This window comes from Saccopteryx bilineata, chromosome 2 (assembly GCF_036850765.1).
Source record: "Saccopteryx bilineata isolate mSacBil1 chromosome 2, mSacBil1_pri_phased_curated, whole genome shotgun sequence".
NCBI lineage: Eukaryota > Metazoa > Chordata > Mammalia > Chiroptera > Emballonuridae > Saccopteryx > Saccopteryx bilineata.
Window position 1 is genome coordinate 10,208,795 of NC_089491.1, and position 26,711 is coordinate 10,235,505.

Consider the following 26,711-nt stretch of genomic DNA (forward strand, 5'->3'; position numbering starts at 1 on the left):
TTTCATTCCAATGGTATCTCCTCAACACTTCTGTAAGTGAGAATTAGCGAGGATAGTCAGATTCACTAATACTTTGGCAGAATTTTCTATGAACGTATTTCACAGGACATAGCATTCATTCTTACTTTGTCAAATTTTCCAAGGCTGATCTTTGTCCGAGGGTCTCCTTCTTCAGAGCCAGTCATTGCTAACTGCTGCAAAAGGCGGCCAACCTGCAACCCAAAGCAGGGTTAGGGAGACACAGGCTACAGAGACAGAGTCCTCTCTCTAAGAAGGCACTTCTATTCTAAAAATCTGTTCATAATGATTCTCACACCATCTGACTAGACATACAAAATAGGGTCCTGAATGTGTATCTTGTCAACATCAGATTTTACTACAGAGTTATACAAAATAAGTAGAAAATTTTGCTTTCATTCCTCTTTATTATCAATATATCAACATTAGGAAATAAAAATATAACATCTTTGTTTTTGATACTGTACTTTTCATGTGCTCTGAAATTTTAAAATTAATTTGTAAAAGCTGACTCAAACTATTTCAAGTTACTGTTAGGTTACTTTTTCCTATACAGTTCACAAAGTATGCAAAGTAAATTTTTTCTGGATTTAAAAGCAAACAATTTCTAAAAAAAAGTTTGGAAAGTAAATATTCACAGAGAAAATTCCTTAATGCCAAAAGTGAACTGTTAATCTACTCTTTAAAGACACTATGCTTAGCCTGACCAGGTGGTGGCGTAGTGGATAGAGCATCGGACTGGGATGTGGAAGACCCAGGTTCAAGACCCCGAGGTTGCCAGCTTGAGTGTGGGCTCATCTGGCTTGAGCAAGGCTCACCAGCTTGAGCCCAACATCGGTGGCTCAAGCAAAGGGTCACTCGGTCTGCTGTAGCCCCCCAGTCAAGGCACATATGAGAAATCAATCAATGAACAACTAAGGAGCCGCAACGAAGAACTGATGTTTCTCATCTCTCTCCATTCCTGTCTGGCTGGCTGGCTGATTCTCTGTCTCTGACACACACACACACACACACACACACACACACACATACACACACACACAAAATAAAGACACTATGCTTAAAGTTAACATCTTCTTAATATCTGAGACAATTCTCCCTCTTTATAACTCATTTTGAAAATATGTGGCCCTGGCCGGTTGGCTCAGCGGTAGAGCGTCAGCCTGGCATGCGGGGGACCCGGGTTCGATTCCCGGCCAGGGCACATAGGAGAAGCGCCCATTTGCTTCTCCACCCCCCACCCCTTTCCTCTCTGTCTCTCTCTTCCCCTCCCGCAGCCAAGGCTCCATTGGAGCAAAGATGGCCCGGGCACTGGGGATGGCTCCTTGGCCTCTGCCCCAAGTGCTAGAGTGGCTCTGGTCGCAGCAGTGCGACGCCCCGGAGGGGCAGAGCATCGCCCCCTGGTGGGCAGAGCATCGCCCCCTGGTGGGCAGAGCGTCGCCCCCTGGTGGGCGTGCCGGGTGGATCCCGGTCGGGCGCATGCGGGAGTCTGTCTGACTGTCTCTCCCCGTTTCCAGCTTCAGAAAAATACAAAAAAAAAAAAAAAACACGAAAATATGTGATTCAATCTGTTAGAATGACAAAAATAAAACTACAACTATATTGTCATAAAATAAAATCAGTTTTCACAAATGATAAAATATTTTTAATTTTATTTCAGAGATTTCTATATAGTTAATTGCCCAACACCTCACTGATAGAACTGATCATAAAAAAGAGCTTATCATTTAAAAAAAAACAAACTCATCTAACGCCCTAGCCAGGTAGCTCAGATGGTCAGAGCGTTATCCAGATACACCAAAGTTGCAGGTTTTGATTGATCCACTGAGCAATCTGGTCAGGGCACATAGAAGAATCAAGTAATAAGTGGAACAACAAATCGATTTCTCTCTCTCTCTCTTTTCTCTCCCTTCCTCTATTTCTCTAAAATCAATCAAAAAACTTTTTAACAAAAATAAAAAAACTCATCCAAATATAGATTCTATTCCAAATAAACTCAGTCTCTTCTTCACAGTATTTCCAGGTGATATGATATGATTAAAAGATTCCCTTAAGGCCCTGGCCAGATTGCTCAGTGGATAAGGCATCATCCCAGCTCACAGGTTCAATCCCCAGTCAGGGCACATTCAAGAAGCAATCAATGAGTTCACAACTAAATGAAACTAAGTGGAATAATGAGTTGATGCCACACACACACCCCCAATCAAAGGAAAAGTAAATAAATAAAAACAAAAAGATCTTAAAAAAAAAGATTACCTTAAGAAATAATGACATGATTTCAGTACTTTAGATAATTAGGGGGGAAAAGTGCTAATACAGGTCCAAAAATCCTCTTTCTGAAATTTTTAGGTCCAGAAACGTTTCATATTTCAACATTTGGAGATTTTAGGAAGTTGGTTAGTACATAAATGTAACATGTCCAGTATTTAGGGTAGCATCCTATATAATCAAACACATTAACATCTCTGCACCAAAACACAAATATTTATTAGCACTAAATGGAATAATGAACAATTAGTTCAGACCCAGTTTTCAATCATTCTGGATTTTGAAATCATGGGAAGGTAGGCTTGTTCTAGAAAATCTAATCAACTATACATTCACGTGTCGGAGGACTCCATTTAAAAACTAATACGAAACGTGCCCTGGGCAGAGAACTCAGTTGGTGAGAGCACTGTACCGAAGTGCAGAGGCTGCAGGTTCCATCCCCAGTCGGGGCACATTCAGAAACAGATTGACGTTCCTGTCTCTCTCTCTCGCTCAAATCAATAAAATATATAAATATTTTTTTTATAAGTTAAAAAGAAAAAGAACTAATACAAAATGTTTTATGACAACAATATTTTTAAATCCCAGTATGGCTGCTTTTATGTCTCAAGGAGCAAATACTTAGGGCAGTCTAAGGAAACAGATGGTAAGAAACTATGAATATTGTCATCATATTCTTTGTTCCCACCTCCACTGCCTAATCAACCAATTGTAACTGAATGCCCCATTAATAATAACAGCAAAAGCATACCTGCATCAGATTGAATCTTGCCACTTCATTAATAGGAGCATCAGATATTATTCCATACTGTTCTGGATTGACAACTGCAGGACAAATGAAGCAGGCCAAGAGGAGATCAGTACACATGGCCCTGACCTCCCCAACTTCCAGCCTATCCACACACGAGAGGGTTTTGTACATCTGTGACACGATCCACCTCAAGCTGTGTGGGAAGCAGTATGTGTTCTGTTTGAGATAACCAATAAATTTGTTCACCAAAGCCACTAGTTTGGCCTCATTGGAATCCACCATCTCTTGGACCTTTTGCCTGAATCTGTCTGAGCCTTTCTCCCCAAAGAGTTTTTCCTGTTGAGATGGGGAGAACCTCTCGATTAGCTTATTTGGGTCTGTTTCCAAATGATCTTCATCTTCCACAAGCAGTTGCATGATTGGCTCATGTAAAGTAGCTGTGAGGAAAAGTTTGGCAGAAAACAGTCCTTCAGAAAAAAGTTTAAATAAGATGCTGAAGGCACAAGTTCCTCTCCTCAAGAGTCGCCTGGGGTTGTCACTTTCTTTCAGTTCAAATTCAATCAAGTATCTCAAAACCTGAAGGAGGTAGCTTTCATCTTCCTGCATAATGCAGTTGCCATAGAGGGAGGTAAAAACTGTGTAAATAACACTTTGTGTGTTCTCCTGATTAAGTTTCTCTCCAGCAACCAGAGAGGAGGCAATAAGACGAGGGTTTTCCCTTAATCGACTCAAGAATTCTCCATAAGCAGTCTCCTGAAATCCCAATTGCTTGTATCCATCAACAAACTGTGTATCTTCCAAAATTTTGGCATGTTGGCAACATTCGGCAGGGGAAGCTTCAGCACTAAAAAAATGAGCAAACAAGTAAAATAGTAAAATTAATGGCAATCATAAAATAACACATATACTATACTGAAACATGGAGCGTGAGTTGATTCTAGTCCCAGCAATAAGACCACTCTGACTTGCTAAAATCTTTTAAAATCTTTTAGACCATCAACACATGAATATGTAAAAAAAGAAGAAAAAAAGAGAAGAACAAATTCCTCATATTAAATCAGGTTCAATGAAAAGTACCAAGAAGTAACCATTATTCTGACTTCTTTTATCCAAGTTAGTCCTGCCTCATTTTGAACTTCATATAAATGGAATCATACAGGTTATATATTCTTCTGTGTCTGGCTTCTTTCTCAACATTATACCTCAGTACGACGATTCTTTGAGTTGAAAACTGCTTCTTGGAACCATAGAACATGAGGTATTAACACAGAGAAAAATAAGGTTCCTATAACTGAAAAGTAGATGTGGTATAAAATAGTAATGCTTAAGTTATAATTCTCTATAACAGTGCTTAAGTGACTTAATAAACAAAATAAGCAAAGACTCACCTTAATATTGATTTAAACTATCTTAAACCAAGCACTTTGTTGGAAATAGATTCATTTACTTACAACTAGCAGTTAGCACGGAAGCATAGTGGTCTATAGAATTTCAGACCTCAAAATCTTGTCTTTACCTGGTTATGATAAGCCGATCCAAATTAATTCTCTGTTGCTTAGCAATCCATGCTGTCCGATACAACTTTTCCGCTGTCTTCAGTACGTCCGCATTGAGCCTCTGAATGAGCTGTTTCTCAGAGTTTACATATAAGCGTTCCTGCTTGAGGTGATGGGCCAGGGTATGAATATCTAACTTCACCATCTTCAAATGTGGAAAAGGTACAAAGGCTGATCACTAAGAGTAAAAAGACACATTTTTTTTTAATTTTTTTTTTTTAATTTTATTTATTCATTTTAGAGAGGAGAGAGAGAGGGAGAGAGAGAGAGGAGAGAGAGACAGGGGGGAGGAGCTGGAAGCATCAACTCCTATATGTGCCTTGATCAGGCAAGCCCAGGGTTTCGAACCGGCGACCTCAGCATTTCCAGGTCAACGCTTTATCCACTGCACCACCACAGGTCAGGCTAAAAAGACACATTTTAAAATGCTACATCACTAGAATTGTTTTCCAAATCAAAAAGGACAGAATATATTAAGAATTAAGCTACATTTAATGGCATAGTTAACTCTAATTTTAAAGTAATCTATAAAGTAAACTAAAGTAAACGTTTTTTTTATCAAAGAAGCACTGCAGGTTTGGTATAGAAAAACTGGTAAAGACAGATAAGAAGAAAAAAAGAGCCTGACCAGGTGGTGGCGCAGTGGATAGAGCGTCGGACTGGGATGCAGAGGACCCAGGTTTGAGACCCTGAGGTCGCCAGCTTCAGTGCGGGCTCATCTGTTTAGAGCAAAAAAAGCCCACCAGCTTGCACCCAAGGTCGCTGGCTCCAGCAAGGGGTTACTCCATCTGCTGAAGGCCTGTGGTCAAGGCACATATGAGAAAGCAATCAATGAACAGCTAAGGTGTCGCAATGTGCAACGAAAAACTAATGATTGATGCTTCTCATCTCTCTTCGTTCCTGTCTGTCTGTCCCTGTCTATACCTCTCTCTGACTCACTCTCTGTCTCTGTAAAAAAATAAACAAATAAAAAATAAAAGAAGAAGAAAAAAAGAAAGCCGCTAACAAAGCCAGTGCTCAGAGGTAGCCGGCGCCTGCGTACTAACACTGGAGTTTCCCTGACTGCACCTTCACACTGAAGTCCATCACACTGTTCTGTTGGCTCTATCCTCAAAACACATCTCAAATGTGACTCCTTCTCACCACCTCCATCATCAGTTCTCACCTGAAGCTTTACAACCACCACTTCCTCACTGCTGCCCCTGCCTCCTTTCTTACCAGAGTCTGTTCTCTCCATAGCACAGGGTTCTCTTTAAATTTCACTCAGATCTCTCCATTCCCCTACCAGGTATCATCTAAAGCCTCAGCATTTGCTGATCCTCTGTCTGGAAGGCTATTTCTCCATAAAGCTTTGCAAGATTACTTCATTCAGGCCTAGACTTCACGCAGGTCTCTCTGCTCAAATGTCTATTTAAGAAGGCCTTCTCAGATAACGCTTTCTAAAATAGAAAATGCTTCCTATTCCTTCTTCTGACCTGTGGTTAAAGCAGTTCCCCTTACTTAGGATTATGTCACAGACACGGACCTGCATGCTTCTCATGCTAAAGAGTATGCCCCCCCTCCCCAGAAAGGTAAGGGCCCCAGGACCAAGGCTTGCCTGCTCGGCTCACTCACAACTATAGTTTCAGGGCTGAGGGGAGGATCTGCTTCCCAGCAGGAGTCAAATAAATATTTGCCAAAGGAATGAATGATATCACACAATTCTTATTGATCCAGAGTAGCTAAATAAACTGATTAAAATAGCACACATATTTTAAAGCATTATTATTTAAGCTATGCCCTTGAACTCAGAATGCCTGCCAGACCACAAACATTTTATATCAACAACAGAAGTGCCTGTGGCCCAGACAGAATACAACGCTGTGTCCAGACAGCAGGCAGTCACTAAGTCAGGGAAATATTTCTCATTAAGAAACATTATGGTTGTACATTTAAAAGTCGCTATGAGAATAGAGCTTTGATTGATGTTCTCTCATCATAACACCACCACAAGAAAATGATAACCACATGAGGTGAACGATGTGTCGGCTAAGCCTTACTATGGTAAACATTTTGCAATATGTACATGGTTCAAATTACCATATTATATGCCTTATATATATGTTATATTTCAATTACACCTCAACAAGGCAAGGGAAAAAAAAGTGGTCCCAGCCAATCAGATTCATAACTGACTTTAATGGGTCTATCTAGAATTGACGAAATACAATTTGTAGTAAATTTAGATTTTAAAAGAGAAGACGACCTAGACCACAGAACTCTCAATATCCTCCGAGATCCATTGAAAACACGTTCATCTATATAAATATTGTGGTACTAAGACAAAAAATTTCAACATTATAGCACCAGCTGAAAATATATTTAAAGCCACCTTTTAAAAAGAATAGATTTGGCCTGACCAGGTGGTGGTACAGTGGATAGACCACTGGCCTGGGACACTGAGGACCCAGGTTTGAAACCCTGAGGTCGCCACTTTGAGCACCGGCTCATCTGGTTTGAGCATGGGATCACCAGCTTGAGCATGGCATCATAGACATGACCCCATGATCACTGGCTTGAGCCCAAACATTGCTGGCTTGAAGCCCAAGGTCGCCGACTTGAACCCAAGGTCGCTGGCTTGAGCAAGGGATCACTCACTCTGCTAGAGCCCCAGTCAAAGCACACATAAGAAAACAATCAATGAACAACGAAGGTGCTGCAATGAAGAATTGATGATTCTCATCTCTCTCCCTTCCTGTCTGTCCCTATCTGTCCTTTTCTCTGTCTCTCTGTGTCACTCTCACACACACACACACACACACACACACACACACAAAAGAATAGATTTGGCTGACCTGTGGTGGTACAAAGGATCAAGTACTGACCTGGAACACTGAGGTCATCAGTTCGATACCCTGGCTTGCCTGGTCAAGGTACATATGGGAGTTGATGCTTCCTTCTTCTCCCTCTCTCTCTTTCTCTCTCTAAAAATGAATCAATAAAAGCTAAAAAAAAAAAAAAAGATAAATAGATTTAACTTTTAATTATGTTTGGTTTCAGAAAACTTTAAACTTTATTTTATTTTAATAAACTACTATGATTAGGGAAATTTCAGATATTACCATCTAATCTGAATTTAATTACTTTCAAAAAATACTTTCTTGTACCTTATCACTTCCCTAGTAAACTATGCAAAAATGTTACTCATTTCCTAAATGGTTAAAGCCCCCTAAAGTATTCCTCTCAGAAGATATGTCTACTTTACCAACACAATTCACTATTAATCACAAGGACATCTGTTTATATTAAAAAACTGGTGACATGCACACATACATCTATATAATCTTACTCAGTCTGCAGAAAACGTGTATGAATTTGTAGACTTAAATGTGGGTACTCAAAGATCCTCTAGGGGGCTCTAAGTCCATAGACTAAGAACAGAATCATTGAACAAACAGTTGTAATTATGAGAAGTACTAGTTAATGAAAACAGTACTGAAATGGGCCAGTAAAGATCTGTATGCTTCATTAATTAGTTCTGTTACCTTGAGAATAATGCATATTCTCTAAGCCTCAATTTTTTTTTCATCCACAAAACATGGACACAGTATCTACATTTATTCTGTGCCTGATACAAGCAACATATTAGGTACTAGGGGGGAAAAGAAAGAGTAAAAATTAGTGCATACCCTCAAGGACTTCTTAACCTAGCAAAATGAGGCAGACAGGCAGGCATATGGCTGCCCAAAGATGTTATGAGTATTATGCTGTTTACCTCTAAGGCTACAATGTAGAGTAGAAACAAGAAAGAAGGAGTGATTGAGGAGTAAGATACTGGCACCTAGTCTTGAAAGACAAGTATCTGCCAGATAAATAGCAGATGGTAGGTGGGGGTAGAATCCCAGATGGAAGAAGCCAACCAGCAAAGGCACAGGGTTGTGTAACGTAGAACATATTTAGAGAACTACGCATGGCACACTAGTTTGGGGGCACAAGTATTTGTGTGTGTTAAGAGAGACATGGGCATAGGGGAGGAAGTATATGAGAGATAGGGTTATAGAGAAAGAATGTACACAGAAGCCAGAGATGAGAAATTTGGACTTTGCATTGTAGGTGATGGGAAAAGAGTTTTTAAAGGGAATTTATATAATTAAATTTTTATTTGAAAACATAAACTCCGGCAGTAAGAAAAAGAATGACAAGGTGGGATCTGGCCTGTGGTGGCGCATTGGATAGAGTCGATAGTCAATCTGGAATGCTGAGGTTGCTGGTTTGAAACCCTGGGCTTGCCGGGTTAAGGCACATACGACAGGCAATCAACGAACAACTGAAGTGAAGCAACTATGAGTTGATACTTCTTGTTCTGTACCCTGCCAAACACGCCATAAAATCAACACATAAAATCTAAAAAAATAATAATAATAATAATGAGGAGGTGGAGATGGGACTGTGGAGATGGAACTAGATGAAGAGAGATTAAGAAACTGTTGATAGGCAAGAAGTGTTGCAGTAGCAACGGAAAGAACAGGGCCAACTTGGGAAATGTGAGGAGGCAGAAGTTATGAGATTTGGTGACACCTGGGGAAGGTAGAAGTTTCCAACTCTTGGGACAACAGTGGGAGTGGTGTTCTTCACCACAGTTGGGAATCAAACAAGGAAACACTATAAACTGCAAACTGGGCCTTGTATGGTTCTAAGACCTTTACTCACTTAATCTGCACACTATCCCTCTGAGATAGGTACTTGTAACTAAGGAAACTGAGATCGGGCACATCAAATAACGTGTCCAGTGCTCGCTTCTGCAGCACATATACTAAAATTGGAACGATACAGAGAAGATTAGCATGGCCCCTGCGCAAGGATGACATGCAAATTCGTGAAGCATTCCATATTTTTATGGAATGAAACAGGTAAATCAGAAAAAACTAAGAATTATATGAACCCATACATAGATGGGACATAAAAATGAGACTCAGAGACATGGACAAGAATGTGATGGTAATGGGGCAGGGGGTGGGGCGGAGGGGGGGAGGAAGGAGAGGGGGTGTGTGGGGGGAATGGAGGGGCACAAAGAAAACCAGATAGAAGGTGATGAAAGACAATTTGACTTTGGGTGAGGGGTATGCAACAATCAAATGTCAAAATAATCTGGAGATGTTTTCTCTGAACATATGTACCCTGATTATCAATGTCACTGCATTAAAATTAATAATAATAATAAAAAGCTACAAGCCACTAAAAGAAATAAAAAATAAAAAAATAACGTGTCCAACGCCACACAGGTGAGAGGTGCTAAGACCAGTGCACTATTACTATCACCCTGATCTCTGCAAGGATGACCTAGAAATCCTGTGGTTAAAAGAGAAAACATCTTATTTTTAAGAGGTGCACACAAAAATATGTGTAAGTCAAGTGTTGGGATTTCTGCAACTTGTACATGGTTCAGGAAAAAAATCAAAATTGATTTTAAAATGCAGGCCCTGCCTGCTAGGCTCTGTGGTAGAGCATCAGCCTGGCATGTGGAAGTCCCGAGTTCAATTCCCAGCCAGGGCACACAGGAGAAATGCCCATATGTTTCTCCATCCCTCCCCCTCTCCTTTCTCTCTCTCTCTCTCTCTTCCCCTCCTACAGCCAAGGCTCCACTGCAGCAAAAGTTGGCCCAGGCGCTGAGGAAGGCTGCATGGCCTCCACCTCAGGTACTAGAATGGCTCCGGCCGCAACAGAGCAACACCCCAGATGGGCAAAGCATCGCCCCCTGGTGGGCATGCCAGGTGGATCCCGGTCAGGTGCATGCAGGAGTCTGTCTCTCTGCCTCCCTGCTTCTCACTTCAGAAAAATACCCAAAAAAAAGCAAAATGAAAAAAATGCAGGAAAATGTAAGCAACTGTAGAATGGTGAAACAGTGATCACTGTACTACCCTTCAACAGCTCCTTATATGTTAGAAATTTTTCATAATGAGAATATTTTAGAAATTCTCAAACTGTGTTCCTCTTGCTCCTTTAATACAATTTAATTCAACAAAAACATTATTGAGCTTTGCTGGTACCTAGCCAGGTCCCCTAATCTCAAGTAGCTTACAGTCTAATTATAACCAAAATTCTGTTCGAGGTAGAGAGGACGCATTAAATGTTTTCAACATCAAAGCAAAATATGAACCAACTCATGTAATTTAGAAATCAAAACCTTCAAATGTAGCTTCAGTTAAAGAAAATGAACACTTGAAAGCTCCACCTAATCTACACAAGAACTCACCTTCCAAGCCCTTCAATAGTCCCAAATGTCTTCAAAGACATTTTTGTAAGGACATTTTAAATAAACCTAGAACATTAGATACACTTCTGAAGAACTTTTTCTTTAATCAAATTCAAGAATTATACACTTTATTGCTTTCTTTAATAAGCTGGTCAGACTACTGTCAAATAACAGGTAGTGCCTTACCCTCCAAAAACAATACTTTTCAAAAAATCATTGTATAAATGTATCATTTCATTGCCACACACAAGAAAGTATCAGTAAACCACTGGGTAAAATGCAAGAAATTTAAAATATGAATTAACTTTGATCTATGTTTTTGCCCATAGTTCACCTGAATTAAATCCATGCTCCGAATACTACTGCACAACGTGTAGTACCCGCCAGAGTATGATGCTACTCTCTCTCCCTCCCATTAGACAGTCAACACTGAGGGAAAAGACTCCCTCAGCTATGCATCCCAGCATCATATAAGGCAGGCAGGAAAAGCTCAGGTATGTTCACTGAGCTCAACTTAGGTAGCATCAAGTCTACTGGCTCATACATTTCAAAAAAATAATACCACGTACAAAAATAATAATTCCTAATAGGGCACTACTTAAAAACAACAGTTGCAGAAGGGTCTGAGAATGTAGAAGGCGGAGTTGGCCAAGCTGTTCTCTTCAAAGGCACAAGACAGGTTAGGCACTGAGACTAGCTTAAATAAAATGTAGGCAGGAATAACCAAAAGTGGGGAGACTTTTCCTATCAAAGACAACAGAAAAAATACAAACACTGGCCAGTAAATTCACTGCCTGAAAAGTAACAATATCAAACTAATAGTATCAAACTAACATTTATTTAGGACTTTTTAGACAAGGCACTGCTGTTTTTTTCCATTGAATCCTCCTAACTCAGTAACAGTTGCGCTCTGTTATCCTCATTGACAGTCGAGAAAGTGCTGGCATACCTAGTAAGTAGCTACATCAAAATTCAGATGGACTCAGTTGACTCCAAAGCAGCCTTTGCTCTCAACCAACTAATCTAAACATTTTGCCAGTAACATCTACCTTAATTTCCAGTTCTCTTAATAATTGATTTCTAAAAGTTCCTTTCATCTACTGGTTCTTACAGAACTTCACCTGGCTTCTAGTGACATCTACTTCATTTGATTTTATACTTAAATGTCATTTAAAATACAGGCACCCCTAGCGCTCTACCTCTTGTCTTGGCTAAGCTTAAATTCTTTATTTCTTCTACCTGTTAATCATCATAATATCAAAATACAATCCAATCATCCAAGGTTTTTAGATCTCCAGAACAAACTAACCATTTGCACCCTAAAACCAACAATTGTCCCTGCCCTTCCTGTCATGTTCTGTCATGGCACAAACACAATCCTAGTCGTAAAACTAAGATCTCATGCTTTTCCTCAGCAGTAGTCTGCACCAAACTCTAACTCCTTTGAAAAAGACAAAATTACTCCCAGGAATTCAGCCAATTGAAAAAATGTCCTAATAGGTTTCTCTGCCTAACTCTTCCCTCTATCCTATACTGACAGATTAGTATTCCAAAGCACCACTTTTATATAAACATTTCCAATACCTCCCAAATCCCCTCCCCCATTTTTTTCCAAGAGAGAGACAGACAGACAGGCAGGGAGAAAGAGATGAGAAGCATCAGTTCTTCCATTGTGACATCTTAGATGTTCATTGGTTGCTTTCTCATATGCCTTGACAGGGTGAGGGGGGCTACAGCCAAGCCAATGACCCCTTGCTCAAGCCAGCGACCATGGGGTCATGTCTATGACCCCACACTCAAGCGCTCAAGCCAGTGACCCCATGCTCAAGCTGGTAAACACACGTTCAAGCCAGATGAGCCTGCACTCAAGCCAGATGAGCCCAGGGCCAAGCCTGCAATCTCGGGGTTTTGAACCTGGGTCCTCAGCATCCCCGGTGGACGCTCCATCCACTGTACCACCCCCTGGTCAGGCCTTCCCAAATCCCTTTTACAAGCCATTAATGACTTCCCTATAGGGCCAGAATTACTATATACTAAATCATCTGCAGAATTCAGAAGGGTGCCTGTGTGCTCAATTAAGAACACCCCTTGATTAATTCTCCAGGCTTCCAACAGGAATCAAGAATGGAAACCAAAAAAAACTTCCCATGTACTTGGCAAGAAGAACCTCTCCTCTACCTTCCACCGAGCCTTATAGCTAACGCCACCAAAATCTACCTGGGCCCTGGCCAGGTGACTCAATGGATAGAGCGTCATCCCTGTGCACTGAAGTTGTGGGTTTGATCCCCAGACATAGCACATACAAGAAGCAAAATGAATGCACAAATAAATGGAACTAAGTGAGACAATGAAATTGATGCTTCTCTCTCTCTCTCTCTCTCTCTCTCTCTCTCTCTCTCCTCCCACCCACCCTTCCTCTTTCTCTCAAATCAATTGCAAAATTAAAAAGAAAAAAATCTACCCTGGACCACTAGGTCTTAATTTAGTCTGATCTGTATTTCTGTTCATGTGAATCACAAGAAGAAATTGTTTCCTGAAATATGCAAGCATTTCCCAAGTTAATTTCTTTTTGTAGTGGTAAAAAAATTAGACTCTGAAAATCTGTATTACATTCAGTTCTGCATTTTTTTTTTTTTTTTTTTTTACAGAGGCCGAGATAGACAGGGACAGACAGACAGGAATGGAGAGAGATGAGAAGCATCAATCATCAGTTTCTCGTTGCGCGTTGCGACTTCTTAGTTGTTCATTGATTGCTTTCTCACATGTGCCTTGACCGTGGGCCTTCAGCAGACCGAGTAACCCCCTGCTGGAGCCAGCGACCTTGGGTCCAAGCTGGTGAGCTTTGCTCAAGCCAGATGAGCCCGCGCTCAAGCTGGCGACCTCGGGGTCTCGAACCTGGGTCCTCTGCATCCCAGTCCAACGCTCTATCCACTGCGCCACCACCTGGTCAGGCCAGTTCGGCTTATTATATTTCTACAAAATAATTGATTACATCCATGCAAGTTAAATCAGATTTTAAGCTTTACATCTCATGTTATAAGGACTTATCACTGAAAGCCCAATAGGGAGATTTTATTTGAAGGAGTAAAATACACCAGGGTTCTAAATTTTTCCACAATGGCCAACTAAGGCCTGTGGCCAAATTCAGGCAGCTACCTGTTTGTATACATAAAGTTATATATATGTGTGTATTTAATGTTTATTTTATTGATTTTAGAGAGCGAGGAAGTAAGAAAGAAGAGAGAGAGAGAGAGAGAGAGGGGAACATCGATCTGTTCCTGCATGTACCCTGACTGGGGATTGAACAGGCAACCTCTGCATTTCAGGAGGATGCTCTGAGTATCCGGCCAGGGTTGGATCAAGTTTTATTTGAACAGAGTCATGCCTATTTGTTTACATATTATCTCTAACTGCTTTCATGCTATAGTGGCAAAGCTGAACAGTTGCCAGAGTCTATATGGCCCACAAAGCCTAAAATATTCACTATCTGGCCCTTACAGAAAAGGTCTGCCAAATCCTGATAAGCAAACATGCCTACTCTACCACAGAGCACAGAAAGACAGCACACAGTCTGGCACGGTGAAATGTACAAATAAGAAAATACACCACAAGTTCCAGGAGGATACACGTTACAAATGTGAGCGACTATGCCTGAACAAACTCCTGTGACTCAAGAGAAGGACTCTAAAGTAGGACATTATTTCAAATGTTTTATGGAATGAAAATCATGTTTCATGTTTTCTCTGTTGAAAACTTCCAATGAAAGGCATCCCAAATTAATAAATAATATATATCTAATGGCCCTGGCCAGTTGGCTCAGCGGTAGAGCGTTGGCCTGGTGTGCAGGAGTCCCGGGTTCGATTCCCGGCCAGGGCACACAGGAGAAGCGCCTATCTGCTTCTCCAACCCCCCTCCTTCCTCTCTGTCTCTCTCTTCCCCTCCCGCAGCCGAGGCTCCATTGGAGCAAAGATGGCCCGGGCGCTGGGGATGGCTCTGTGGCCTCTGCCTCAGGCGCTAGAATGGCTCTGGATGCAACAGAGCGACACCCCAGAGGAGCAGAACATCGCCCCCTAGTGGGCATGCTGGGTGGATCCCAGTCGGGCACATGCGGGAGTCTGTCTGACTGCTTCCCCATTTCCAGCTTTGGAAAAATGAAGAAAAAAAAAATGTGTGTGTGTGTGTGTGTGTGTGTGTGTGTGTGTGTAATAGTTCTAAAGTCTAAATAACCATTAGACTTCAAAGTAAAATTAATCATATCTTTATTAATCTAATAATTCCAAGAATAACTTTATAAGACAATCAATAAGAAACCATTTACTACTTTATTTTTTTATATAGAGACTACTTCAAATAACTCAGAGGAAAGGATACCAAAACTGCAGTCTGAAGATCTGAAACATTTAAGACGAGGTTCTCACATCTACGGCAATGTGATCTGTGGTGGTCACTTCACTTACGTTTCCCTGTAGTCATCCTCAAAACTGGGATAATGTCCTTCTCTCCCTCACTACTAAACTGGCAGTTCCTGTGAGGTGGCTGTAAACTGTACATTACTGTACAATGTAGAACATCATTATTCTTGTCAATTAAAAGGTAGGTAATTTTTATCATTTCACTAGGACACGATGAGACAGATTGCCTGTCCATCACATGACTGAACTGACCAAAATGAACTTTCCATGAAAGTGGGACATATCAAAGTCATAAATAAAGAGGTAAGATAGACTACTTGCTAACACAATGAAACCTATACTTATAAAAGGCTTATTAAAAGTAAAATGAGCCTGCCTGACCTGTGGTGGCGCAGTGGATAAAGCGTCGACCTGGAAATGCTGAGGTCGCCGGTTCGAAACCCTGGGCTTACCTGGTCAAGGCACATATGTGAGTTGATGCTTCCAGCTCCTCCCCCCTTCTCTCTCTCTGTCTCTCCTCTCTCTCTCTCTCTCTCTCTCTCCCTCTCCTCTCTAAAATGAATAAATTAAAATAAATAAATATATATATAAAAGAAAAAGAAACATTATTAAGATAATAGATCCCCTTGTTTCTTCAAATCACTTTGAAAATTTCAAAGCAAAATAGATGTTTAAAAGTAAAATGAGGGCCTGACCTGTGGTGGCGCAGTGGGATAAAGCGTCGACCTGGAACACTGAGGTCGCGGGTTCGAAACCTTGGGCTTGCCTGGTCAAGGCACATATGGGAGTCGAAGCTTCCTGCTCCTCTCCCTTCTCTCTCTCTGTCTCTCTCTCACTCCTCTCTCTCTAAAAAATCAATAAATAAAAGTAAAATGAGCCTGACCTGTGGTAGCACAGTGGATGGAGCATCGACCTGAAATACTGAGGTCGCCAATTCAAAACCCTGGGCTTGCCTGGTCAGGGCGCATATGAGAAGCAATTACTACAAGTTGATGCTTCTGCTTCTCTCTCTCTTTCAAATCAATAAATAAAATCTTTTTTTAAAAAAAAGTAAAATGAAGGCCAACTATTTTTAATCTAGGAGCATTTTTAGTAACATAATATGCTATATTGAGGTATTGTTTTGAAATTTGAGAATAAAGCAACCTTTGCAACTAAATTATCAATAGTGTGTCTAATTTATGATGATCCAAGTACAACTTACACAAATGACATGTAATTACCACATTACTAAGTATGGTACCCTGAGCGGGGTCCTGGAACAGAAAAAGGACATCAAGTAAAAACTAAGGAAATCTGAATAAAGTATGAACTTTAGTTAATAATAGTACATCAATAATGGTTCACTAATTATAATAAATATATCATACTAATATAGTAATATCACTTGGTACTGTCTATTTGGGAACTTTTCAATTTTTCTGAAAATTTTTTTGTGTGTATTTTTCTGAAGTGAGAAGCCGGGAGGCAGAGAGACAGACTGCCGAATGCACCCCACCAGGATCCTCCCAGCATGCCCACTAGGGGGCAATGCTCTGCCCATCTGGGACATTGTTCTGCTGCAATCGGAGCCATTCTAGAGCCTGAGGCAGAGGTCATGGAGCCATCCTTAGCACCCTGGCCAACTTTACTCCAATGGAGCCTTGGCTGCGGGAGGGGAAGAGAAAGATAGAGAGAAAGGAGAGGGGAAGGGTGGAGAAGCAGATGGGCGCTTCTCCTGGGTGCCCTGGCTGGGAATCGAACCTAGCACTTTCACACGCCGGGCTGATGCTCTTCCTCTGAGCCAACCGACCAGGGCCTCTGTAAATATTAAACTGTTCTAAAAATAAAGTATATTTTAAATGTTTAAAGTATACAAATAATATACTTCTAAATCCAAGCATGCATTTAGCAAACATTTTTCAGTAAGAAAAAGTATACAAACTTGGGGTCCTGGCCAGTTGGCTCAGTGGCAGAGCGTTGGCCCGGCATATGGATGTCCCAGGTTCAATTCCCGGTCAGGGCACACAGAAGAAGCATGCATTTGCTTCTCCTTTGCTCCTCTAACCCCCTTCTCTCTTTCTTTCAATCTCTTCTCCTCCTGCAGCCATGGCTCAATTGATTCAAGAACATTGGCCTGGCCGCTGAGGATGGCTCTGTGGAGCCTCTGCCTCAGGTGCTAAACATAGCTCATTGGCCCCCGATGGGCAGAGCATCAGCCCCAAACGAGGGTTGCCAGGTGGCTCTTGATCAGGGCCATGCAGGGATCTGTCTCACTATCTCCCCTCCTCTCACTTAAAAATAAAAAGTATACAAACTTGAGAACATTAATTTGAACACTAATTCATTATAATCTCCAACAACCACTTTTTTTTTTTTTTTTTTACTGAGACAGAGAGAGAAGAGAGAGGGATAGGTAGGGACAGATAGGAACGGAGAGAGATGAGAAGCATCATCAGTTTTTTCATTGTGGCACCTTAGTTGTTCATTGATTGCTTTCCCTATGTGCCTTGACCATGGGGCTACAGCTGAGCCAGTGATCTGTTGCTCAAGCCAGCAACCTTGGGTCCAAGCTGCTGAGCTTTTTGCTCAAACCAGATGAGCCCATGCTCAAGCTGGTGACCTCAGGGTCTCGAACAACTTGGGTCCTCCCGCATCCCAGTCCTACGCTCTATCCACTGCGCCACCACCTGGTCAGGCACCAACAACCACTATTAAGAAAAAAAAATTACTATCTATCATATGATGTAACATCCGGTAACACACTGTAACATTTAAACTATCACACTAAAAATACTTTTTTTTTTTTTTTTTTTCCCATTTTTCTGAAGCTGGAAACGGGGCGAGACAGTCAGACAGACTCCCGCATGCGCCCGACCGGGATCCACCCGGCACGCCCATCAGGGGCGGCGCTCCGCCCCCCAGGGGGCGATGCTCTGCCCATCCTGGGGGTTGCCATATTGCGACCAGAGCCACTCTAGCGCCTGAGGCGGAGGCCACAGAGCCATGCCCAGCGCCCGGGCCATCTTTGCTCCAATGGAGCCTTGGCTGCGGGAGGGGAAGAGAGAGACAGAGAGGAAAGCGCGGCGGAGGGGTGGAGAAGCAAATGGGCGCTTCTCCTATGTGCCCTGGCCAGGAATCGAACCCGGGTCCTCCGCACGCTAGGCCGACGCTCTACCGCTGAGCCAACCGGCCAGGGCTCTTTTTTTTTCAATTCACTATAATCAAAAATGAAATCCAGAAATTTCATAACACAAAGTTCCCATAGCTACATTACATTTAGCACTAATTCCTGGTCAACTGAAGAAAGTGAAGAAAGGCAAATATACTTACTGGCCTAAATTGTAAAAGAATCCAATTTTTATATTAATTTCCACTTAATAACAAACTTCTTTTTTATTGATTTTAGAGAGAGAGGAAGAGAAAGAGAGAGAGAGAGAGAGAGGAAGAGAGAAAGAAAAGCATTTATTCTGTTGTTCCACTTAGTTGTGCATTAGTTTGTCGCTTCCTGTATGTGCCCTAACTGGGGATTGAACCTGCAACCTTGGTGTTTCAGGAGGACGCTCTAACTGATCGAGGTAACCAGGCACGGCAATAACAAACTTAAAATAAAGTGTTACAAATAGTAATGATTAAACTTGAAGAGCTTTAAGTTGCTGGTGGAAGTGAAATATATGGGTGCTTAGGAAATAAATAAATAAAAGGAAGAAGAATTGCCAGACCAGGGGTTTTACATGTATATTCTCATTTAATCTCTGTGTAACACTCCTGAAAAACAGGTATTCTTTTTTTCTTTTTTTTTTCTTCTATTTTTCTGAAGCTGGAAACGGGGAGAGACAGACAGACTCCTGCAAGCGCCCGACCGGGATCCACCCGGCACGCCCACCAGGGGCGATGCTCTGCCCACCTGGGGACGATGCTCTGCTCCTCCGGGGCGTCGCTCTGCCGAGACCAGAGCCACTCTAGCACCTGGGGCAGAGGCCAAGGAGCCATCCCCAGCGCCCGGGGCATCTATGCTCCAATGGAGCCTTGGCTGTGGGAGGGGAAGAGAGAGACAAAGAGGAAGGAGGGGGGGAGGGGGGAAGAAGCAAATGGGCGCTTCTCCTATGTGCCCTGGCCAGGAATCAAACCCGGGTCCCCCACACGCCAGGCCAAAGCTCTACCGCTGAGCCAACCAGCCAGGGCCGGTATTCTTATATACATTTCAGAGATGAGGAAACTGAGGAAATAAATGTGCCCAAATTCAAATTAACAACTGGCAAAGCTGAGAGTATCTGACTCACCCAGCTTTAATTTATGGTCAAGGTCACTTCAATTCATCCTACTCTTTATTTTTTTTAGAGAAGGGGGGGGACAGACAGGGACAGACAGACAGAAAAGGAGAAATGAGAAGTATCAACTCCTAGTTGTGACACCTTAGTTGTTCACTGATTGCTTTCTCATATGTGCCTTGACTGGAGTGCTCCAACAGAGCCAGTGACCTTGGGCTCAAGCCAGCAACCATGGGGTCACGTCTATGATCCTATGATCAAGCTGGCGACCCCACACGCAAGCTGGTGAGCCCACACTCAAGCCAGATGAGCCCATGCTCAAGCCAGAGGAGTCTGTGCTCAAAGTGGCACCTTGGAGTTTCGAACCTGGGCTTCAGCATCCCAAGCCAATGGTCTATCCCAGTGGTCCCCAACCCCCGGGCCGTGGACCGGTACTGGTCCATGGGCCATTTGGTACCAGTCCGTAGAGAAAGAATAAATAACTTACATTATTTCCATTTTATTTATATTGAAGTCTGAACGATGTTTTATTGTTAAAAAATGACCAGATTCCCTCTGTTACATCGTCTAAGACTCACTCTTGACGCTTGTCTTGGTCACGTGATACATTTATCCGTCCCACCCTAAAGGCCAGTCCGTGAAAATATTTTCTGACATTAAACTGGTCCATGGCCCAAAAAAGGTTGGGGACCACTGGTCTATCCACTGTGCCACTGCCCGCTCAGGCCATCCCACTCTTTCAATAGCTATTAATATATGTCAGTATTTGGACAACTTCCCCTTTCTTTGAAAGTTTCAAACTGTCTGACAAAGTTAGGTTTGGTTGACTTTAAGACTAAATAAATAACGTAGATTCCTTCAAATCCTATGAAAAAAGGGTATATGAAAGTGCAGAAAAAGTTCCTAGGGATTAAGCCCTTAAATCCTCCTTTTTACAGCTCCTATCTCGTCTCTCAACATTTCTCCACTTTCCCCAAATCAGATGCTGCTGCCACACAATTTCCTGCAATCTTCAACATTTGCAGATGCTATTATACAGCCTAAGAAGTCCATACCGTCCCTATTTTCAGGTGAACTCAAATTTATCCTTTGAGGCCAGCCTCCAAATCTCCTCCCTCTGTGGAGCTCTGGGGAAACTGCTCTCGCCAACACAGTGCATCCCTTCCTTCCCTATGACACTAAATGACACTGAATCACTAAGAGGGAAAGTCACCTCATTGAGTCTCAGTTCTTCTGTTTCCACCAAGAAGAAAGTCTAAGCAAGGTGCCAATCTGTCTGTAACACTTTCCTAACATTTGCTAATCTCTCCATTTAATTAAGGGATGGCAGGCCTTAAACTCAGCACCTTCTGCAGATAGTAGCTAGCTAGGTTTTATAACACTGTTTTGCTTTTATTATATTTAAGTTGCTTTCTATTTAGGATAAGAAATGTTAGTCTTTCATTCTGGTAGTAATGTAAACCTTTCAAAAAATTTTTTGGGCCTGACCTGTGGTGGCGCAGTGGATAAAGCATCGACCTGGAAATGCTGAGGTCGCCGGTTTGAAACCCTGGGCTTGCCTGGTCAAGGCACATATGGGAGTTGATGCTTCCAGCTCCTCCTCCTCCTCTCTTTCTCCCTCTCTATCTTTCTCTCTCCCTCTCTCTCTCCTCTCTAAAAATGAATAAAATAAAATAAAAAAATAAAAAAATAAAAATTTTTTTTGGGCCTGACCTGTGGTGGCGCAGTGGATAAAGTGTCAACCTGGAAATGCTGAGGTCGCAGGTTCAAAACCCTGGACTTGCCTGGTCAAGGCACATATGGGAGTTGATGTTTCCAGCTCCTCCCCCCTTCTCTCTTTCTGTCTCTCTCCCCGCCCCCTCTCTCTCTCCTCTCTAAAAAAAACGAATAAATAAAATTTAAAAAAAATTTTTGTGTGTGTGACAGAGACAGAGAGATAGAGAGAAAGACAGATAGGGACAGACAGGGAGAGAGATGAGAAGCATGAATTCTTCGTTGCTGTGCCTTAGTTGTTCACTGACTGCTTTCTCATATGTGCCTTGACTGGGGTACTACAACAGAGTGAGTGGCCTCTTGCTCAAACCAGCGACCTTGGGCTTTAAGCCAGTGACCTTTGGGCTCAAGCCAGCGACCATAAGGTCATGTCTATGATCCCATGCTCAAGCCAGTGACCCCATGCTCAAGCTGGATGAGCCTGCGCTCAAGCCAGATGATCTTGCGCTCAAACCAGCAACCTCAGAGTTTCAAACCTGGGACCCCTGCATCCCAGTCTGATGTTCTATCCACTGTGCCACCGCCTGGTCAGGCTCAAAATATTTATAAAATGTGTCTATAAAAGAAGACATTAGCCTGACCAGGCAGTGGCGCAGTGGATAGAGCGTCTGACTGGGATGCAGAGGATCCAGGTTCGAAACCCCGAGGTCGCCAGCTTGAGCGCAGGCTCATCTGGCTTGAGCAAAAGCTCACCAGCTTGAACCCAAGATCTCTGGCTAGAGCATGGGGTTACTCAGTCTGCTGAAGGCCCATGGTCAAGGCACATATGAGAAAGCAATCAATGAACTAAGGTGTCACAACGAAAAACTAATGATTGATGCTTCTCATCTCTCTGTTCCTGCCTGACCCTATCTATCCCTCTCTCTGACTCACTCTCTGTCTCTGTAAAAAAAAAAAAAAGAAAAAAAGAAAAAAAGACATTAAATTAATAGTACAAGTAATATGCAAATTTGATGATGTTATTCTAAGATTAAGCATAGGAAACAGTATTATATACTGATGATTACACCTTGTCAGAACTTTTACCGTGTCAGTAATGTTTTTGTTCATTATATAGGCACTTTCCTCATAGAATTCATGTAATTCTCTAATTAATGTGACAAGGCTAAAAAGGACATGACTGCCATTTTTACACTTGATCTTAGCCAAAAGGCCGAGAAGCAACTGACTGCTGTTTTTAAATAACCTACCACAATGTATTTCATCAACCAAGTAAGTTTAATTTGAAGATTTGTATTACCCACTACTTTTCATGGATCTAGCCAATCCATACAGAGATGGGTATACTTTGCAAATATATTTTATAAACATAATCATGTTGTGCCCTGGCTGGATAGCTCAGTTGGTTAAAAGTATCATCCTGAAGCACAGAGGTTGCTGGTTCAATCCCCAGTCAGGGCACATAGAGGAACAGGTTGATGTTCCTGTTTCTCTCTCTCCCTCCCTTCCTCTCTTGCTAAAATCAATAAAAATAAATAAAGAATCATGCTTAATTACCAGGGTTTGTCTGCATGTGTTTTGCCTTACAAGACTTACCTCTTTCAGTACAAGAACAGTTTCTTAATCATTTTATAATGTTTTGTTGAGCCACATGATCTAAAAATTGTAAGGTCTTGCAAATAATCTTAGCCTGACCAAGCGGTTGCACAGTGGATAGAGCATCAACCTGGGACACTGAGGTCCCAGGTTCAAAATCCCAAGCAACTCCAGCTTGAGCACGGGCTCTTCAACTTGAGTGCAGGCTCACTAGCTTGAGCATGGGATCACAGATATGATTCCTTGGTCGCTCACTGGCTTCAGCCCAAAGGTCGCTGGCTTGGGCCCAAGGTTGCTGGCTTGAGCAAGGAGTCACTAACCCAGCTGGAGCTCCCTGGTTAAGGCATGTATGAGAAACAATCAATGAACAACTTAGGTACTGCAATTACAAATTGATGCTTCTCATCTCTCTCCTAAGCAAAAAAAGAAAATAATGAGTTCATCTCTTTCAAAAAATAGGAACAGCCCTGGCCGGATAGCTCAGTTGGTTGGAGCATTGTGCTGAAGCACAGAGGCTGTCGGTTCGATCCCTGGTCAGGGCACATACAGAAACAGATAGATGTTTCTGTGTCTCTCTCTAAAATCAATAAATAAAAAATTTTAAAAAATGAACAGACAAGCACAGCAAGCTTTATTTAACACATTTCCTCTAACACAGCGGTTCTCAACCTGTGGGTCGTGACCAAAACACAGACCAAAACACAGGGGTCGCCTAAAGCCATCGGAAATACATATTTTATTTAAAAATGTATTGTAAAAATGTATTGTATAATAAATATGTATTTTCCGATGGCTTTAGGCGACCCCTGTGTTTTGGTCGTTCAACCCCTGCCAGGGTCGCGACCCACAGGTTGAGAACCGCTGCTCTAACAAATGATTATTAAACACCTACTGTGTGGTAGGTACTGATGAAAAGACAGGTAAGGTCTGCTCTTGTGGGGCCCACACTATCATGACATTCTTTTTTTTTTTTTAACAGGGACAGAGAGGGAGTCAGAGAGAGGAATAGATAGGGACAGACAGACAGGAATGGAGAGAGATGAGAAGCATCAATCATCAGTTTTTTATTGCGACACCTTAGTTGTTCATTGATTGCTTTCTCATATGTGCCTTGACTGCGGGCCTTCAGCAGACTGAGTAACCCCTTGCTCGAGCCAGCGACCTTGGGTCCAAGTTGGTGAGCTTTTTGCTCAAACCAGATGAGCCCACGCTCAAGCTGGCGACCTCGGGGTCTCGAACCTGGGTCCTTCTGCATCCCAGTTTGACGCTCTATCCACTGCGCCACCGCCTGGTCAGGCTATCATGACATTCTAGTGACAATTTTGAGTAGTTTTCACAGACCAGATTTCTATACTCAGAACCTTTTGTCACACCTCCCACTGGCATGAAAGCAGACATCTATCCAGGCCCAGCTCAGACTGAGGAGGCTTCACTGGCCATTCTCTTGACTCAGATTCTTTCTCATTTGGGCTCAATTCCATCATAGCATTTTATACCATTTGTAACAACAAATTTATCTCAACAAATCTCTAAGTTCTCTGAAATAGGTATAGTCCTCCAAGTATCCCCATTACTTAACAGAGAGATCAGCATTTAGCAGGTACTGAATAAATGTTTGAATTTATAAATAACTAATAAATAATTGAATGATGAAGAATAATGCTTCGGTTAGGAACAACCAAGCTGCTGCTAACTGAGTTCCAAATAATTAAGGAGCAGTAACTGAATTTAAATTGTAAATACCTCCTTGGTGATAGGCTGGGACTTGATTTGGGGTGGTGAACACACAATACAGTGTACAGATATGTATTGTAGAATTGTGCACCTAAAACTTGTATAATTTTGTTAACCAGTGTCATCCCAATAAATTCAATAAAAAGGGAAATATGTATGTATGTACCTACTAACTTTCCAGTGAACATATTTAAAATAATCATTAATGAACCAAAAATATTTTCTCACAATTAAGAAATTTATATCAATGTGAATAAAAATGGACAAGTGAACCTGACCAGGCAGTGGCGCAGTGGATAGAGCGTCGGACTGGAATGCGGAGGACCCAGGTTCAAGACCCCGAGGTTGCCAGCTTGAGCGCGGGCTCATCTGGCTTGAGCAAAAAGTTCACCAGCTTGGACTCAAGGTCGCTGGCTCGAGCAAGGGGTCACTCAGTCTGCTGAGGCCCTTGGTCAAGGCACATATGAGAAAGCAATCAATAAACGACTAAGGTGTCGCAACGAGAAACTGATGATTGATGCTTCTCATCTCTCTTCATTCCTGTCTGTCTGTCCCTATTCTATCCCTCTCTCCGACTCTCTCTGTCCCTGTAAAAAAAAGAAAAAAAGAAAAAAAGGACAAGTGAACCTGACTGTGATGGCACAGTGGATTGAGCATAAACTTGGGACACTGAGATCCCAGGTTTGAAACACCAAGGTCGCCAACTTGAGCGCAGGCTCACCAGCAGCACAGGGTCACTGGCTCAGCTGGAACCCTCCCGTCCCCCGTCCCCCCAGTCAAGACATGTATGAGAAACAATGAACAACTAAGGTGCCACAACTACGAGCTAATGCTTCTCATCTCTCTCCCTTCTTGTATCTCTCTCTCACTAAAAAAAAAAAAAAAAATAGAACAAGTGATACTTTAATATCTTTATTTGGTAATTTGAAACAAGAGTAAAACATTTTAGAACAGACTTAGTAACAACTGTTCTTGGCACAAGTTCAGGAATTGAAAGGCAGACTACTTTGAAGATGCAAGTAATATCATATAAGGCCAGATAGTGCCCAAATTCTAACACTAGAGACTTCTTGTGTTAGAAAATTCCAGATCCTAACAAAACATCTGGACAGTTAATATGCATTACTTAGAAATACTAATAATACTGTAGTCTCACTATTCCAGTTGAAAATCTTGACTTTTAAAAATATTTCTTTTTAGCCTGACCAGGCGGTGGCGCAGTGGATAGAGTGTCAGACTGGGATGCGGAAGGACCCAGGTTCAATACCCTGAGGTCGCCAGCTTGAGCGCGTGCTCATCTGGCTTGAGCAAAAAGCTCACCAGCTTGGCCCCCAGGTCACTGGCTCCAGCAAGGAGTTACTCGGTCTGCTGAGGCCCCCGGTCAAGGCACATATGAGAAAGCAATCAATGAACAACTAAGGTGTCGCAACGAAAAACTGATAATTGATGCTTCTCATCTCTCTCCATTCCTGTCTGTCTATCCCTATCTATCCCTTTCTCTGACTCTCTCTCTGTCCCTGTTAATTAATATATATATATTTCTTTTGCCTGGCCTGTGGTGGTGCTGTGAATAAAGCATTGACCTGGAACACTGAGGCTGCTGGTTCGAAACCCTGGGCTTGCCTGGTCAAGACACATAGAAGCAACTACAAATTGATGCTTCCCACTCCTCTCCCGCCCCTCCTCCCCACCTTTCTCTCTCTCCTCTCTCTAAAATCAATAAATAAAATCCTTCAAAATCTTACTTGAAATCATTACTAATGGGGTTGGCAATATTAACAATTAGGTTTGAAAGAAGGAGGTAGAGGTACACAGAAAGATGACCAGCACGCATCACTGAGGGAACAAAGCAAACCGAGACCAATAAGAATGCTAAGCTCGCCCTGGCCGGTTGGCTCAGCGGTAGAGCGTCGGCCTAGCGTGTGGAGGACCCGGGTTCGATTCCCGGCCAGGGCACATAGGAGAAGCGCCCATTTGCTTCTCCACCCCTCCGCCGCGCTTTCCTCTCTGTCTCTCTCTTCCCCTCCCGCAGCCAAGGCTCCATTGGAGCAAAGATGGCCCGGGTGCTGGGGATGGCTCTGTGGCCTTTGCCTCAGGCGCTAGAGTGGCTCTGGTCGCAACATGGTGACGCCCAGGGTGGGCAGAGCTTCACCCCATGGTGGGCGTGCCGGGTGGATCCCA

At 42.4% G+C, this 26,711-nt stretch overlaps 1 protein-coding gene and 1 non-coding gene across 11 annotated transcripts in view; one reads left to right on the forward strand and one right to left on the reverse strand.

Moving 5' to 3' along the window:
• GAPVD1 (GTPase activating protein and VPS9 domains 1) overlaps window positions 1-26,711 on the reverse strand; it is an 81,118-nt gene that overhangs the window by 42,702 nt on the left and 11,705 nt on the right. For 9 of the 10 annotated variants that reach the window (XM_066256222.1, XM_066256220.1, XM_066256221.1 and 6 more), the window contains 4 exons: window positions 7,458-7,577; window positions 4,554-4,771; window positions 3,038-3,881; window positions 126-212 (listed from right to left, as the gene is read on the reverse strand). In XM_066256222.1, the coding sequence (XP_066112319.1) occupies window positions 126-212; window positions 3,038-3,881; window positions 4,554-4,738 (1,116 nt within the window). In that variant the 5' untranslated portion in view covers window positions 4,739-4,771; window positions 7,458-7,577. The remainder of the gene's footprint in view (window positions 1-125; window positions 213-3,037; window positions 3,882-4,553; window positions 4,772-7,457; window positions 7,578-26,711) is intronic. The other variant, XM_066256214.1, reaches the window with a different exon arrangement.
• On the forward strand, window positions 9,362-9,468 carry LOC136327840 (U6 spliceosomal RNA). The gene has a single exon (XR_010729901.1). It is a non-coding gene; the product is annotated as a U6 spliceosomal RNA (small nuclear RNA).